The sequence below is a fragment of the Periplaneta americana genome, chromosome 10, assembly GCF_040183065.1.
Source record: "Periplaneta americana isolate PAMFEO1 chromosome 10, P.americana_PAMFEO1_priV1, whole genome shotgun sequence".
In the NCBI taxonomy this organism is placed as follows: Eukaryota; Metazoa; Arthropoda; class Insecta; order Blattodea; family Blattidae; genus Periplaneta; species Periplaneta americana.
Genome location: NC_091126.1, coordinates 144917210 through 144934807, shown reverse-complemented (window position 1 = coordinate 144934807; position 17598 = coordinate 144917210). Strand labels below are relative to the sequence as shown.

General features: G+C 37.0%; 1 protein-coding gene across 2 annotated transcripts in view; it reads right to left on the bottom strand.

The window, feature by feature from the left end:
• Positions 1 to 17183, bottom strand: part of LOC138708064 (tRNA (cytidine(32)/guanosine(34)-2'-O)-methyltransferase-like) — a 49800-nt gene extending 32617 nt beyond the window's left edge. For both annotated transcript variants that reach the window (XM_069838197.1, XM_069838196.1), the window contains exons 1-2: positions 17016 to 17183; positions 3677 to 3746 (exon numbers count right to left, since the gene is read on the bottom strand). In XM_069838197.1, the coding sequence (XP_069694298.1) occupies positions 3677 to 3746; positions 17016 to 17136 (191 nt within the window). In that variant the 5' untranslated portion in view covers positions 17137 to 17183. The remainder of the gene's footprint in view (positions 1 to 3676; positions 3747 to 17015) is intronic.
• Between the last annotated feature and the right edge of the window lie 415 nt (positions 17184 to 17598).

Sequence of the window (17598 nt, the reverse complement as noted above, 5' to 3'; positions counted from 1 at the left end):
TAGGAATAAAAAGAGAGGTTACTTGAAGGAAAAACTGAATGAGGTAGAAAAAAATAGTAAGAATAAAAACATTCGAGATTTATATAAGGGTATAAAGGAATTTAAGAACGGATATCAGCCAAGGGTAAACGTGATCAAGGATGAGAATGGTGACTTGCTTGCAGACTCTCCATCAATCCTAAACAGATGGAAAAACTATTTGCGCAACTACTAAATGTACATAGGCCATATAGAAATGATCGGGACGAAATTGAAATACAAACTGCTGAGCCATTTATACCCGAACCCACGCTTTCAGAAGTCGAAATTGCGATAGAAAATCTGAAAAAGTACAAGTCTCCAGGTATCGATCAAATTCCAGCAGAATTAATACAAGAGGGTGGGAGTGCATTATATAGCGAAATTTATAAACTTGTACTTGCTATTTGGGAAAAGGAAATTGTACCAGAACAATGGAAGGAGTCCATAATTGTACCTATTTTTAAGAAGGGGGACAAAACCAACTGTGGTAACTTTCGAGGAATATCACTTTTGTTGATGTCGTACAAAATTTTGTCCAATATTCTTTTGAGAAGATTAACTCCATACGTAGATGAAATTATTGGGGATCATCAGTGTGGTTTTCGGCGTAATAGATCGACTATTGATCAGATTTTTTTGTATTCGACAGATAATGGAGAAAAAATGGGAGTATAAGGGTACAGTACATCAGTTTTTCATAGATTTCAAAAAGGCTTATGACTCGGTTAAGAGGGAAGTATTATATGATATTCTTATTGAATTTGGTATTCCCAAGAAACTAGTTCGATTAATTAAAATGTGTCTCAGTGAAACATACAGCAGAGTCCGTATAGGTCAGTTTCTATCTGATGCTTTTCCAATTCACTGCGGGCTAAAGCAGGGAGATGCACTATCACCTTTACTTTTTAACTTCGCTCTAGAATATGCCATTAGGAAAGTTCAGGATAACAGGCAGGGTGTGGAATTGAACGGGTTACATCAGCTTCTTGTCTATGCGGATGACGTGAATATGTTAGGAGAAAATACACAAACGATTAGGGAAAACACGGAAATTTTACTTGAAGCAAGTAGAGCGATCGGTTTGGAAGTAAATCCCGAAAAGACAAAGTATATGATTATGTCTCGTGACCAGAATATTGTACGAAATGGAAATATAAAAATTGAAGATTTATCCTTCGAAGAGGTGGAAAAATTCAAATATCTTGGAGCAACAGTAACAAATATAAATGACACTCGGGAGGAAATTAAACGCAGAATAAATATGGGAAATGCGTGTTATTATTCGGTTGAGAAGCTCTTATCATCCAGTCTGCTGTCGAAAAATCTGAAAGTTAGAATTTATAAAACAGTTATATTACCGGTTCTTCTGTATGGTTGTGAAACTTGGACTCTCACTCTGAGAGAGGAACATATGTTAAGGGTGTTTGAGAATAAGGTGCTTAGGAAAATATTTGGGGCTAAGCGGGATGAAGTTACAGGAGAATGGAGAAAGTTACACAACACAGAACTGCACGCATTGTATTCTTCACCTGACATAATTAGGAACATTTAATCCAGACGTTTGAGATGGGCAGGGCATGTAGCACGTATGGGCGAATTCAGAAATGCATATAGAGTGTTAGTTGGGAGACCGGAGGGAAAAAGATCTTTAGGGAGGCCGAGACGTAGATGGGAGGATAATATTAAAATGGATTTTAGGGAGGTGGGGTATGATGATAGAGACTGGATTAATCTTGCACAGGATAGGGACCGCTGGCGGGCTTATGTGAGGGCGGCAATGAACCTTCGGGTTCCTTAAAAGCCATTTGTAAGTAAGTAAGTATAATCATATTCTCAGAATAGAACAAAATCGCACCCCACATATAATATATTACTGAAACCAAGAGGTAGACTATTACCATAAGCATGATTACTATAAGCATGGTAATGTATTGTTGTGTCAGAATTTCCTTGTTTGTTTTGAAATGAAAGTGGTGGCAATGGGTTCAATACAGTATTAGCTTTTTATCCAACTCTCGCATAACAGCTTTAGAAGAGGAAGAGCAAGGCCAGTAGGTCAGGAGAAATTTGATTTCTGCTGATTAGGGTATCATTTCTTGCATTAACAAACAACTTTGACTCTGAAGGACCACTGTAATATAGTTCTATGTTTCACAAGTCCACCATTTCTAGGTACCGTAATCTTCTCTATTACTGCATAGGTTTAAAATTGAATGTAGATATGTTGGCTGTTTCAGAGCCTTCTTCAGTTACAAGCTGGAGCATGGGTAGGGTTTGCAACGTTGAGTGGAGGAGGGAGATTCTAAAGTGATATTGATGTAATTGTGCTTGCTCATTGCTTTCGTTGTACGTAATGTGAATTTGTTCAAGATTACTTTATGCACAAAGGTAAGATCAAGATTCAGAGTAGTGATGCAAATTATTACGGATTCGAAAATAGTGTTTTATTCCAATCAATTAGCTATATTTCAGAATACGGCATAAGTAGGCTACTTACATACAAAGACTGCCACTTAACCCTTTGAAGCACAAATTGATTTTTTATATTTTTAAAATCATGTATCATAACAAAGCTTCGATCAATTTTTTTCAACATTTTAACTCTGCACACAATTTCAAAACACAGATGGCACCTCTATGTATACTCAAGAGGTGGTTCCTTGGTGGAATATCTGTGCCATAAAATTTAGAAAGAAAGAAAATGGTGGTTCTTCTGAATAATCACTATGCAGCAAAGGGTTAAAATAATTACAAAAAAACATCTTTTTTATTGATAGTACAAAGATAAATAAATACTGTAAAAAAGGTATTCCTTGCACCGAATATAATAAAATCAATACTGCAATAAAGACGTAAGTTCCTTTGTAGTGTTCTTAAGTTCCATTCAATTAACAAATTTGTGGCTAGTAAATTGACACCACAAACCACAAGTAAGACTATAACAATGTAGTTTATACAATATTTAATATTTAGAAGAATTGTCAATCACTCTGTCATTATTAATAACCGTAAAAATTGCCGAAGACTGCAGCCATATTTTCATTTATTGTCTTGTTTTTATCGCCAACACGCACTCAGTTTATAATACATCAACAATTAACGTTTGGTATGACCGCGAACATAATTCCATCGACACACACGTATATTGTAACATTAATTTAGGTACATTGAAAATCGGCATTAGTACATGTTCTGTATCGTAGGCCTCCGCTTGACAGTTAATTACAGTGTTGCAAACATATGGCTCTGGCTGTAACTGAAGAAGGCTCTGGCTGTTTCATACCAAGAGTTTGTATGTGCAGTAAGATTTGAGCTCTTAAATTTTATCTTTAATAAGAAATATTCTAGACTATTTCTAATAATTCTCTTTTACAGATTATGCAAAAGACAGTAACTTTTTTAATATACAGAGTTCTAATCTCGAGCTTTTGAATTTTTAAAAGTGTATTTTGGATACGTGTCTTTGAACAGAAGTAGCTGTAATAATCCACCTATTATTTTTACACCAAACAGGACCAAATAATCCAACTAGTTTAAAAAGAAATATTGAAAAAAAAAAATTCATTTTACCCACATTTTAAGACATTTCAATGCAAAGATTGCACCGAAAATTTAAAAGAGGACTACTGTGTGCTCCATTCACATCTGCACTTACCCTAATCTCTGCAAAATTACTTGACTCCAACCACCAGGTACTGCACATAGATCTACCACATAGGATACACCTGTGCAAAAATAAAATTGCTATAAATACAGATTGCAGCCATTATGGTTAGCCTCATGCAGTCTTCAGTTTTAAACAAACAAAACAGCTGGTGACTCATAAGGAAGCAATATCTTAAAGTAAAAACTAGAGTATAGTAATCATCCCCTATCCTAAGGGGATACGTTCCAAAACCTACCATGAGTAATATAGAACCCTATAAATATCCTATTGTACACTGCAGTACATAACAGTGGAAAGTATAAGTGAGGTTAATGTCATTAAGGACAGTATGGTAAGTGTTGGTAATTGATATTACCACAGTCTATGAATAACTAAATTTAAATTTTCTATAAAAATGTTCAGATATGCTAGGAGCTATAATACGTTAAAAAAGTCTCCAAGTTTACAGGCCATTCGGTATCTCGTGAAACCTACCTGCACGTAAGGGGAAAGAAATGGACTGGAAAGCTTCCCTCCCTCACTACACTTTCACTTGCAGGTAGCTAGCTCACTTACACCAAAAATAAAGTTCCTACTATGAGCTACAGTGCACACAAGCATTTGGTTTCACGAAATAACGAATGACCTATATATGTGGATAACTCAATCTGTGGACAGAGTCTGCAGATAAGGGGGGATTACTGTATGCATTACATCATATCAAGTGTTAAATAGTTATTAGTAATGAGTTTAAGAATGGCATGAACAATAAAACTGATGAGAGAAAACCTGTTCTGTAACATTTTATTCCCCACAACTCCCACAAGCTCAAACTACAGTCTAGTATATACAGTCACGAAGCTTGAGTTGTTGAGGGTACTAGGAACAATAGACTGTGCCGGTACAATTTCGCATTGTCTATGATGAGGCGATAGTAGTGATCCTAGTGGTTAGCAACTATCTATAGATGCATATTTCCTACGTATTGAGCTTCGTGACTGTACAGGCTATACTAGATTGTGCTCAAACCTCCATCTCTTCAATAAGATCAACATTTACATATGTACCACAAATTGAGGAAATAATTTTGGCGAGCAACTACATTTCAGAATGAAATGAAAAGTACAGAAACAGGAAGAAGAAATTTAGTCTAATGAAAAAGAAGCATTTCCAAACATGTACAAATTGCTAGCAATGGCAAGAACTTTTGGATGTAACACAGCCACATGTGAAGTAAATTTTTCTACTCTCACAAGAATTGACCAGCCTTAACTCCAGTGTATTGAGAGGAAAAAATTTAGCACTGATGGGATTTCAGAAGGTCACTGGTCAATTGGGGGTAAAAAAGAAATTCTCGAGAAGTTTAATGCCCAAAGTGACAAAATACTAGTGTTAATTTAACACTAACACCACTTTTCTTTAAGTAAAATGAGATTATATTTATTATTGTTATTGCTACAAACACAGTAATGGAGTATGGTTCAATTAACTAAGTTTTCAAAATGACATTGTGACAGTGGAGGATTTTCAGGGGACACAAGGGAGGCCGTGCCTCTCCTAATATTTTTTATCAGAATACTATTTGACATTATTCATTCCAGCCCAATTAATATCATACACAAGTTATAGTGAGTGATGGACACTTTTCCTTTTATAATAATTTTACTGTTCAATACAAATAAAATGAATAAGATACGTCAAGCCCCCCCCCCCCCCCCATCAGTAGTGTCAGAGTTGTAAGCTCCGAAACCGGTTGTGGTGCTAGAGACGTCCAGTCGGAGCGTGAACTTGCTTATGTCTGTGGAAGCACCGGAGCACGCAACGAGTTATAGTGGAGCGCTCCGCTCCGTTTAGGCTGTGTCTGACAACGCTGCTATAGATAGTACAAATACTTTGTACCGAAAAAAAAAAACAAATAGTGCTGTAATCTGTACATTCAACACTGAGCAGCCTGCAGTGTCTATGGGAGAGTGGGACAGCAGAGGCAACTATATGACTCTCCTCCCTGGTAAACATGAAAATAGCAGCGGAGTGTTTAAACCTAACTAGAAACTGTGAGAGGAGGCACATTTGGAGAAAGCCTACTCAATTTGTGGCTAGCCACTGACAAGTATAAGACTAATGTCACCTGCTGTATATATACACAGGGTGGAAGTGAAATAGCCTTGCAGATTTCCAGAGCGAATACCTCGTGTTATATGTAACAAAAAACTACATCATATTGGCAGAAAGTTCATAGTTTTTTTCTGAAAAAAAAAATGTTTTTTCTCCAATGTTTAACAATCTCATATTGGGTAACTATTATGAGTAGAATCGTGATTTTTGTCCAAATCGATAGGCAATCTATTAGAGAATTATTCACCCCTCTGGCATATTTCAATAGTGTAAGTGGCTTTCGTAAAAATGTATTTAAAATAACAAATAAAAATTCCAGCCATTGCATGAAGCAAACGAGTGGCAATGTCTCGGCAGAATGCAGCTTATGTACGGAGACTCACAGAGTTCGTTGTCCTCTTACATCTGCATCATGAGTAGAGTGTATTAGCGATGATGTTTCCAGACTGCTGAAGCTTTAAACTTAATTTTCTAATTAAAAGTGCATTTAATCACAAAACGTAATATAGGTTTTCTATTCATTTACATGTACCTTATCATGCCTTTTAAGCTGCAAGGTTATTTTACTTTCCCCTTTTCGGCCTCTTGCCCTCTCCCTCCCCCTCTCTCTTTTCTTGGTTTGAGAAAAATGACGTCATGTATTGTTAGTTTTGTCTCCGTGCATAAAAGTTTTGTTTTATGTTGGTGGGTATTTTCTCTCATTTGCAGGTGTTTCTCTTATTTTATATTTATTTATACAGTATATTAAATATATTGATAGTTTAGAAATAATTGCAGATTTGTCTCTAGTTTCTTCTAGAAGTAGTTGTTCAGTATGTTGTGATCTAATTGATCGATTTGCAAAGGAGGACGATCGTCGAGTGAATTTTCTGTACAAGTATGTAATAGTAATGAGGTACGTGACAGACCCTATATTTTTCAATACATAAAATGCAACCTCTCATCATTCACGTCTTGGCCTCCACAACATTCAAACCCACCATTTGCCACTGCATTGTGATTAGGATTGCCAACTCAGGTAAATAAAATTACCAGCCACTTTATTTACAGAAGTTTGGATGAATATAAAATATATTAAATACAGAATCTGCTAAGGAAACAGTTGTTTTTTACTGACCTGTATACATACTCGTGACATACATATGAGCAAAAAACAATTTTGAGAAACACAATGTTGCTTCAGTGTTAAAAATTCATTTCTTGAATTTGTATTTTGGGCTTGACACCATAGCTTTAAAAACTTCTTTTTCTTCTGCTATACGTGATAAAATTCTACACAACTTAATTTATGGTTTCCTTGATACGAAATTTAAATAAGCTTTGGTTGGCGAAATAGGCTCTGTTACCATTGGTAATTCGTTCTTTAATTTCATCTTCTATCGAGTTATTGCCATTTAATATTGTTCCCAGATATTTAAATTCATTGACTTGAGAAATTTGCATATCATTGATTTTCAGGTTATTTGTAATAGAATTTTGGTTATCACATTTCAAATACTTAGTTTCGTTGTCAATATGCACAAAGACATCTATCACAAAGGGGCAAGACACTTTCTGTCCCCTCAACTTACAGAGCCAGAGGCACCGTCCACAATAAAATTAATAAAATTCGAAGACAGACTTCTCATGTTAAAAAATAATTATTAATTTGTTTGAAAGAAGGAACTAGGGCATAAGCCAAAAATAGTTACCAGTATTTCAAATACAGAGAGGACTAGCTGCTGCAATGAAAATGTTAGACCTGACACATACTCATGCTTGTCGATCATTTTGCTTGTACAGTCTTAAGTTGTAATGGAAAGGGGGGGGGGGGGTGAGTGTGTGTTTTTTTTTTCAATGCAAATGTGTGCCTTCATTGCAAAGTCCAGTTATTTTTTCTGTGAGAGTTCCAACTAGTCGTTATGCAAGAAAGAGTGTGTGGATGCATTTTTCGACTTGCATTCAGTAGAAAATGTCAGACATCAGATTAATGCCGAGCAAATTTCTCGCCGAATTTATTGATTTATAAAGCCTCATCACCGAAACCTAGCATTAGTTGGATGCTAATCTATTCTGGGAGATAAAAACTCTTATCACGTATTAATTAGAGGTCAATAATAATTATATGCATTTTTAATTGGTTTTTACGACGCTTTATCAACAACTTTGGTTATTTAGTGTCTGAATGAGATAAAGGTGATAGTGTCGGTGAAATGAATCAAGGGTCCAGCACCGAAAGTTATCCAGCATTTGTTCTTAATGAGTTGAGAGGAAACCCCAGAAAAAGCCTCAACCAAGTAACTTGTCCTAACCCAGGATTTGAACCCAGGCCCGGTCAGGCATGCCACGTATCGGTCTGAGTTGGCGATTTGTCGGAGCAGTGACTTCGGAATTATTGTCACAGTTGGAACCAGTGACAAAACTATCACAGCGACAAAATCACAGGTCTGCAAAACACACCCCACTACTATTACCAAGCAGAAATAGTACGGAATTAACAGTGTATTCGACTGTATTTTTGCCTAATATCAATTAAAAAATTATTATTAATGTTCAAAATTTTTCATAAACAACTAAACTTGTTGCAAAATTTAAAAGTAACTGTTTTTAACATTCAGTTTATGTGATGAACGTCATCGCGGGTGTGTTTGTTAAGTGGTCAGTGACTGCACTGTAGCAGCGGCGGATTTTCAGGGGAGGCAAGGGAGGCCGTGCCTCCCTTAATATTTTACCAGAACATAATATGGCAGTAATAATTTCAGCTGAATTAAAATCACAGACAAGTTATAGCAAATGACGAATATTTCCTTTTATATTAATTTTACTATTCACTACGACTAAGATGTAAGTTACGTAAAGTCGACCACATCCAGTTGGTGATGCCCGCTCGCTATACTGTAGATAGTACAAATAATTCGTACTGAAAAATAACAGCTAGCGCAGTAACCTGTATAGTCGACATCTAGCAGCCTGCAGTGTCTATGAGAGAGCGAGAGAAAGGAGTCTGCTACATGACGCTACTCCCCGGTAACCATGACAACAGCAGTTCAACCAATAAGATAGCTGGTTAGAAGAGTGTTTAAACTTGACTAGAACGCGCGAGGGGAGCCGATTTGGAGACGTCCTACCCACCGCTGACAACTGTACTGCTTATACTCAAGGCTGGTTTCGGCTGCATTGGGAAGTTCTCTCTCTTTCTCTCTTCTTGGTTTTAGAAAATTGAGTCACGTGTTGTTAGTTTTCTCTCCCTGCGTAAAAGTTTTCATTTATGTTGTTAGATTTTCTCTTGTTTGCGGGTGTTCTTGTTATTTTATTCTTTTGTGTTACCAGATGTATTTACTTATACAGTATTTTAAATATATCGAGAGTTTAGAAACAAATGCAGATTTGACTCTGGCTTCTTCTAATAGCAGTTATTCAGTATGTTGTGATCTATTCGATTAGTTTGCAAAGAAAGAGGAACGTCCAGTTAATTTGCTGTAAAATTAGACAATGTAATGGTAATAAGTAAGCCCCGGATTCTTAGGTTCGAATCAATTTTGTTGCTATCTCGTTACTCTCGAAATACTCCTTTTCTTGTTCATTTTATGTAGCAAAGAGTATCATTATTAAATTCAATATGATCTACAAGGACCTAATTCGTAGGTTAGGACTTGGAGTATCCTAAAGAGAGGCAATGTTTACCAAGCCGTTATAATAATATTAACAATATGTTGTTAATTTTTTTTTTTCCCCCCATAAAATCATATAAATTCCTAAACATAAGATTTAATATCCTAAAACATAAATTGAAAAACTAATTTTAATTTCTTAAAATCTATGAATTATGCACTTGGTAATGAGATACGTCACAGGCCTTATATTTTTATACTCTCATCATTCACGTCTTGGCCTCCTCAACTTTCAAACCCACCATCCGCTACTGCACTGTAGGTGTAAATATTGATAATCGATACATTAACAAAAATAAAACTGTCCAAAATAGGTTGCAATGAATGGAAGAGACACTGATAAATTGGGTTTCATTCATTCATTCATTTATTTTATTCCATAGATCTTACATGAGCAATGAAGCTTTAGATGTGGAACATGTCAACATTTTACAATATTACAATTACAATTTTTACAAATTTTTATAGTTTTACAATTTAGTAATTTTCTACAATTTCTACAATTTTGTACAATTTTTTTACATTTTGGCGAGATGTAGTGAGATGAGATGATGTCCGAGGATTCGCCAAAATATTACCCGGCATTTGCCTTTTCGGTGGGGGAAACCTCGGAAAAACCCAACCAGGTAATCAAATCAAAGGGGGTAATCAAATCAAAGGGGTTGATGCCAAGGACTCGCCATAGACCATCCGGCTTCAGTCCCACGGCTGGGGAAAACCTCGGAAGAAACCAAAGTCCAAAGGGGGATCCAACCCAAGCCCGAACGCAGCTCCGGATCAGCAGCCCAGCGAGTCTGCCGACTGAGCTACATCGATGGCTCTACTAAAAGTATACAATACATAGCCAATCAGATTATTAAATTTACAAACGCAAACGATCATTCATAAGTTGAGCTATATTATAATACAAAACAATTTAATTAAATTTAAGGCATAAACAATTCAACCAGTTGTGATATACAGAAATTGATAATACATATCATGCAAACTACTTCAAATTACAAACACAAACAATTTATCAGTAGAGCTATATAGATTACTATTCAATTTAAAGCATATACAATTCATCGGCCAAAACTATACAAATATATACAATACAAAGTAGCATACTTTCATTAAGCTATACAAATTTGTGCAATTAATATCAAGTAGATTAATTCAATTTATAATCATAAACAATTCATCAGTTGAGCTATACATATTACCATTCAATTTACAGTAAGTCTATATACAATTCATCAGTAGAGCTACACAGACTAGTAATCATTTTAAGAACATATACAATTCATCAGCCAAACTATACAAACATATACAATCAAATTAGTTCAATTTACAAACTTATTTTCGTTAAGCTATACAATTCATATGAAGTAGATTAATTCAATTTATAAGCTTAAACAATTCTTCAGTTGACCTTGTGCAGTGAAACTAATAAATAGCTCATGGCCATCATCGCCGCAAGGATCAACGAAGGGTGAGCAAAACAGTAAAAGGGAAAATATAGTGTTTATAAGAGCCGTCGTTTTAAATCAACTTGCGTTAAACAATTACCATGTGTACTATATTAAAAATCAGACAATGTTATTTTATGAAAAATACGTAAAGAAAGTTAGAGAAAGAGTAATTAAAGTTTACTCAGACTTGCGCAGAGTCCTGTCCTCCTCCTGCCCAATATTTCAAAGAAGTCGGCGCCTATGCTATCCGTTACCACAATGACATGTGTTCGTCAAATATATAAAGACAAAATATGCCGATGGGAACTGTGAGAAATACAATGACAAAATACACACAATGAAAAAGGTCGGCAGCCTTTGATGACTAGTAAACTCGGGGACCTCTATCGACATGGCGTGTAGCTAATAAAGCGCGGAAACACTGTGTTGCCGGCGCAGCGTTTCAAAGGATAGAAGAAATGAAAACAATATGACAAGCTAGAACGAATTACCGCAAGTAATGCACGTTGGTAGCCTGGAAACCGAGTGAAAATTCAATACTTCGATGTATTACAGCAAGTTTTGAATTCATTACATTTTTTTTTTTTTACATTTGTGACAAACTATGCATTTTACGCGTAGTGCAGAAATTCTTTTTTAAGTGTAATTTCTCAACCATGGCAGCGTTGATTCAACGATAGAATGCATGCTAGACCTCTCCGGCAATAATTTTAACTTCAATCTGTAGCCTAACACGTAAACCAGTGATTTCCAGAGTGGGATCCGCCAACACTTATCAGGGGATCTGCACTTGGTAATATTACTTACTTACCTACAAATGGCTTTTAAGGAACCCGGAGGTTCATTGCCGCCCTCATATAAGCCCGCCATTGGTCCCTATCCTGAGCAAGATTAATCCAGTCTCTACCATCATATCCCACCTCCCTCAAATCCATTTTAATATTATTTTCCCATCTATGTCTTGGCCTCCCCAAAGGTCTCTTTCCCTCCGGCCTCCCAACTAACACTCTATATGCATTTCTGGATTCGCCCATACGTGCCTAGTGCCCTGCCCATCTCAAACGTCTGGATTTAATGTTCCTAATTATGTCAGGTGAAGAATACAATGCGTGCAGTTCTGTGTTAAATACGTAAAATATACAAATATGGAGGTATATTAAATTTATATCTATATTAATCTAGCAGTTAATTGAATTAATTTAAATTAATTTGAGGATCCGTCAATCTTTTTTCGAGTAGAAAGGCATCCGCGATAAAAAAAAAGTCTGGGAACCACTGAAAACGATACGCTAATAGGTGACTGGTGGTAGCGAAATGAACTACGTCCATGACTTCATATATTATACCATTATACCACAGTCTAGTGTATACAGTCACGAAACTTGAGTAGTGAGAGTGCTAGGAACAATAGACTGTGCTGGTACTATTTCGCATTGTCTGTAATGAGGTGATATTAGCGATCCTAGTGGTGAGCAACTATCTATGGATGCATATTTACTACGTACTGAGCTTCGTGAATGTATATAATAGACTGTGGTTATACATCAATATACACAGGTAGTGTTGCTAATAAAGTGGTTTTCCCGCTAGAAGTGCTATATTTCCGTGTTCCTTTACCGGGTAATATACATGTATTTTGGATTAATATACAGATTTTGGGGTTTTCTTAACCCATATGGTTGCATAACAGTCTTCTTTTACTTTGATATTATATCGATTTGCAGTATTTTATAGCAGTTTCAAGAACCGAATTGGCAACAAGTTTCACAATTACATTTCTTGGTAGGCCTAATTATGTTACTTGTCATGACAACGTCGATAAAATATAAATATCACGTTTTTTTAAGTAAATGTCGGCTTGAGAGCATTTATTTATTGTTAAGACGGTCAATTGGCGGTCAAATAATAGTCTGTTTTTGTGTTTAATTTTTGTGATTTCACTTTTTTATGTTTTTGGTAGAATACACGAAAGGTATAAGAGGCATATACGTTCAGTGGTTTGTGCGACGTCGTCAATGCATGGTTCTGCATCTTTTCAGTCTATTTTTAGATGTCCAATTGGTCAATGCGCACCAATTTTAACGTAAGGTTTGTGAATATTTAATTTTAAAAATTGGACGGTTTTTGCGATTTTCGAAGGGGCAATTTTTTAATATTGAAAAAATGCCATCTCTTTTTTTCAAGACAGCGTAGTTTCCGATAAATATGTTTGTGCAAATTGTGGAACTGTGAAATAAGCGAGTTTTCATAAGATCGAGGACCAGTGACAGGTTAGGTTTGGTTTGTTCAGGCTTTTCATATGCCTCCCATGTACACTTAACGGCAAAAAGAATGAGCCGCCGATAATTTCAAAGTTCCAGATACCTAACATTGCTCATGCTCGTCTCGTCAAAGCCGTAGTTCACCAGGTAGAGCCCGGACGAGAAGTTATAGCACCTGCGCGAGGGACTCAATTTAGTTCGTTTGCTTGGACTCGCCCACACACACTCAACTGGAGGGGTGTTGGGTTAGTTGGTTACTAGCAGTCCGAGTGTTCAGATCGTTCTGCTACTACCGCTATTGCTAATACTGAAAACATTGTCCTTCTGAGCGCCCTCATTATGGCATTGTCTAAGGTGTGAAATCATAGAGTAGTTCATAGTCAAGGACATGAAATAGAATACAATGTATGGAAATTCATGTCAGAAGAAGCTGTAAATGAAATACCAATTCCATTGAAAAGCGTGTACTGGCTGCCACTGGTATTTCAGAGCGAACCTTGGCAAAAATCAGGAAAGAAGGGGAAAATGTTGAGGCAGGAACAGCAGATTCTTTCTCCAGTCCGAAAAAATCACACCCGAAGAAGAATATTGTTGCAGCTGTAGACAGTTTTGAGGAGGAAGTCATAAGAAGACTCATCTATAACTTCTACGCTACGCATAAGCAGAGGCCGACTCTGTAATCGCTTCTTCCAAGAATGGATATCAGTGTATGATTATGTGAAGAAAGTAGAGAACAATTACATTGAAAGTAAGCACGTGATGGACAGTATTTTGGAGAACATTTCCATAAACTAGGGACATCTGATTCTAGCACAGATCAGTCGTCTGATTCGGACGGAGAATAAAAATATAAATATGGAATAGCGGGCGTAATTCCATTAGGTACCTTCGGACTCTTGAGTAGGAAAGTGGTGATACTAAGGTAAGACGAATGTTTTTTGAAAGAGATGAAACGGATATGCCTGCCGCTCTGAGCTTGAGAACCGTAACCCAAACAACCCCCACTCCTCTACCCTGCTGGGCGACAATTTAAAACTTCGCGCAGGTTGATGCCATAACATCTCGTCTCAGCTCTAACAAAAGTAAACCATTTAAATTTGCTGTATTTTGTCTGAGTCTAAAATATGTTGATTCTAAATACATCAGGGCCTCTGAAGAGTGAAATAATAACAAAATTTATAAACACAAAATCAACCGAAGCGAATATGAACAGGAAAACCACGTATTATGCCGCAACGATATTAAAGGCTGGTTCACAATAAACCGGGAACGGAAACGAGAACGTAAATAATGTTAAAGTAAATGTATTTAAATTGAGGATTCACAATAGTTAATTGTGAATACTCAATTTAAATACATTTATTTTAACAATATTTCCGTTCTCGTTCTCGTTTCCGTTCCCGGTTTATTGTGAACCAGCCTTAACATTCACAGTAGCGTAAGTCGTTATGGCATTGGTCTGTTGAACGCGGTAACAATAGTAGCTCAAAGTTCGAATCTCCCAAAATCTTATTTTTTTAATTACAAATTTGACATCATGCTGTATATGTTTCGCAAAGCTATATTCATATGGCGACATCTATTAGAATATGCCCAAACTCTATTAAATAATAAACCTCCCTCTCTCTTCCAAGCAATACTCCTGTCTGTTAATAAAACGTTCTGTCTCGTCTTCATGCTTGAAGATGGCAGAGAGAAGTCACTGCCCTGGTTCGAGTAGGTTATTCTGTGTCGATGACGGCCAGAGAGATTGGAGTCCCATGTCAACTGCTAAGCGGTGGGCTATTTTTTTTATGGAGATGGGTGAAGTTGTGAATCATCACATTCCTGGTAGGCCACGCATCTCTACAAGGGAAGAGGACGCCATGTTATTGAGAGAAGTTGAGAACAATCACTTTAGAACTGCCTCTCAATTCAAGATGGCGTCCAACTTTCCAGATTCCCCACATACCGTGAGATGTTTTAGAGAGTGTGGCATACGGTGTCGTCGAGCTGTGAGGAGAGAACATTTGACGATGGAGCATGCGTGCAACGTCTAGCGTATGCTACTCTCCGACAGGACTTCGATTGGAGAAATATAATTTTCTCTGACGAGGTAATTGTCTCCAGTAGCAACGATCGTCCTGCCCTAGTTTATTGTATGAATGGCCACAGATATGATGAACGCTTTATGATACGACTACAGTCTAGTATATATAATCACGAAGCTTGAGTTGTAGGGTGCTACGAACAATAGACTGTACCGGTCTATGTCGCATTTTCTGTAATGAGACGATATTAACGATCCTAGTGGTGAGAAACTATCTATGGATGCATATTTACTACGTATTGAGCTGCGTGACTGTATATACTAGACTGTAATAAGACTTCACAGGTCGGTTCGCGTAAGCGTCACGTGTTGGCGGTGGATGTCATACGATGGGGCAGGACTTCTGGAACGCATCCATGGTCGATTTACGGCAAAAGTCTACAAACACATTTTGGCAAATATAATAATCCCTTCCGCCCGAGAACGATATCCAGAAGGAACACTTTTCTTCCAACAGGATAATCACACGGTACACATCGCGAACCGGATTCAAAGATGGTTTACGAGGAGGCCTAATATCGACCTGGTCGACTGGCCTCCAAAATCACCAGATATGAATCCGATTGAAAATTTGTGGGCTGCAGTCAAACGGATCCTACGCTCTAATGGGGCAGAAAAACCACCCGTTCGGACAGCTGACGAATTGTGGGACAGAGTTCTAGATGCGTGGGAGGTGGTGGCCATGAATTTAGACCTGCTCCATAATCTTGTGGACTCCATGCCGCGCAGAATGAGGGCAATTGTTGACGCATATGGTTTGTGGATGAGATACTAGTCCTCACCACAGGCCTTTTTTGTTAACATATTAACAAACTGTTTGTTTATTTAATTTATTTATATTTGATATGCGTCCGTTTTTTAGGATGTGAAACAAGTATTTTTGTTTATATACACCAGATCTCGCCTTTAATAGCCCACAGGTAATGGGCAATAATAATTTTACAAGGCAGACATAACGAAGTTTATGAACAAATTCCATTTCACATTTAAACTAATAAATTAATTAAAACCAAAATTAAAAATGGTCAATGTTACTTATGTTCCGCCCACTATAGAGACATAGGCCAATTTTACACATATTTAGTATAACTTGTTGCTTCTTTGACAGGTTAGGTTTGGTTAGTTTAGGTTTTTGTTATAGCCTACTTTGCATATACGATTATAGCGCAACATTGGCAGTGATAAAAGTGAAATATTCATGCCGTGGGCGTTGGATACTCTACTTTCACCTTAAAAATAAATAATTTCACTGTACTAGGAAGCGAACTCAGAACCTCTGAATCGAATGACAGACATCTCACCACGGGGTCACACACACAGCTTACGAGGTTGACTACATTGTAGACGGATGACTTTCAATGAAGAGACACCAAAGCAATGCCTTACACTGCGTTTACACTAGTGAACAGCGCGATAGAACTTACAAAGCATGTCTATCGACCAAGAGTCGGCCCATTCTTTTTGCCGTTAAGTGTACGTTTCCTTGGTAGATACGTAGATACAGTAAATAGCGAGTTTTCGTAAGGCCGATGAGACAGGTTACGCTTCGTTTGTTTAGAAATCTTTTTTTATATGTATTTAGATACAGTAGATAGAAAGCAAGTTTGGTTGGTGTTTTTCATGACACATTTCCCTTTCGAAACTTAAATATAATCACATATCATTAATAAATACAACTTTCCTAAGGGGATATATGAAACTATAATTTCGGCAACAGCATGCTTGTGCTGTATACAAAGTAACACGAATTAATTTCAAGCCCACAAATATTGATCTCACCTGTAAATAAGTCGAACTCTTCATCAATTTGTAGCAATTTAAATGCACTTCTCGACCGAAAATGTCCTTCCTTTGCGAATCTGTAATATACATCACGTTTATCTCGAGACGATTTTCCCATCCCCACACAGCACACCAATATGTTGATGTTATGATTATTTAGAAACGTCCTTGATAGACTAGTATCTGCTGACGTTTGTCTGGGATGTTATAATCTGAGCAGATAATACTCCGTGAGATGGTTATTTTTCCTTACTACACCAGATGTCTCTACGATACATTTCGCTACTTCATTTTGAATTTAGTAACGAGTCGGTGAAGGGATTTCAGAATTGCCGGTTTGTCTATGGGTTGGGTGTGTATGTGAGTAAATACTCTATGTTTACTGGAAAGTAAATTTTAAATGATGACAATACCTTATAGGGTGGTTCCCAAACTGGGGTTCACGACAACTAGAGAGTCGTGTAAAGAGTTGAGGGGGGTCGCGAGATGATTTACAAAATAAAACAGTATTAACATCCAAGCCCCTACTAGTAGCTGAGCAGACCATACAGGACCGATCAAATAGAACATTGCGCGCGTC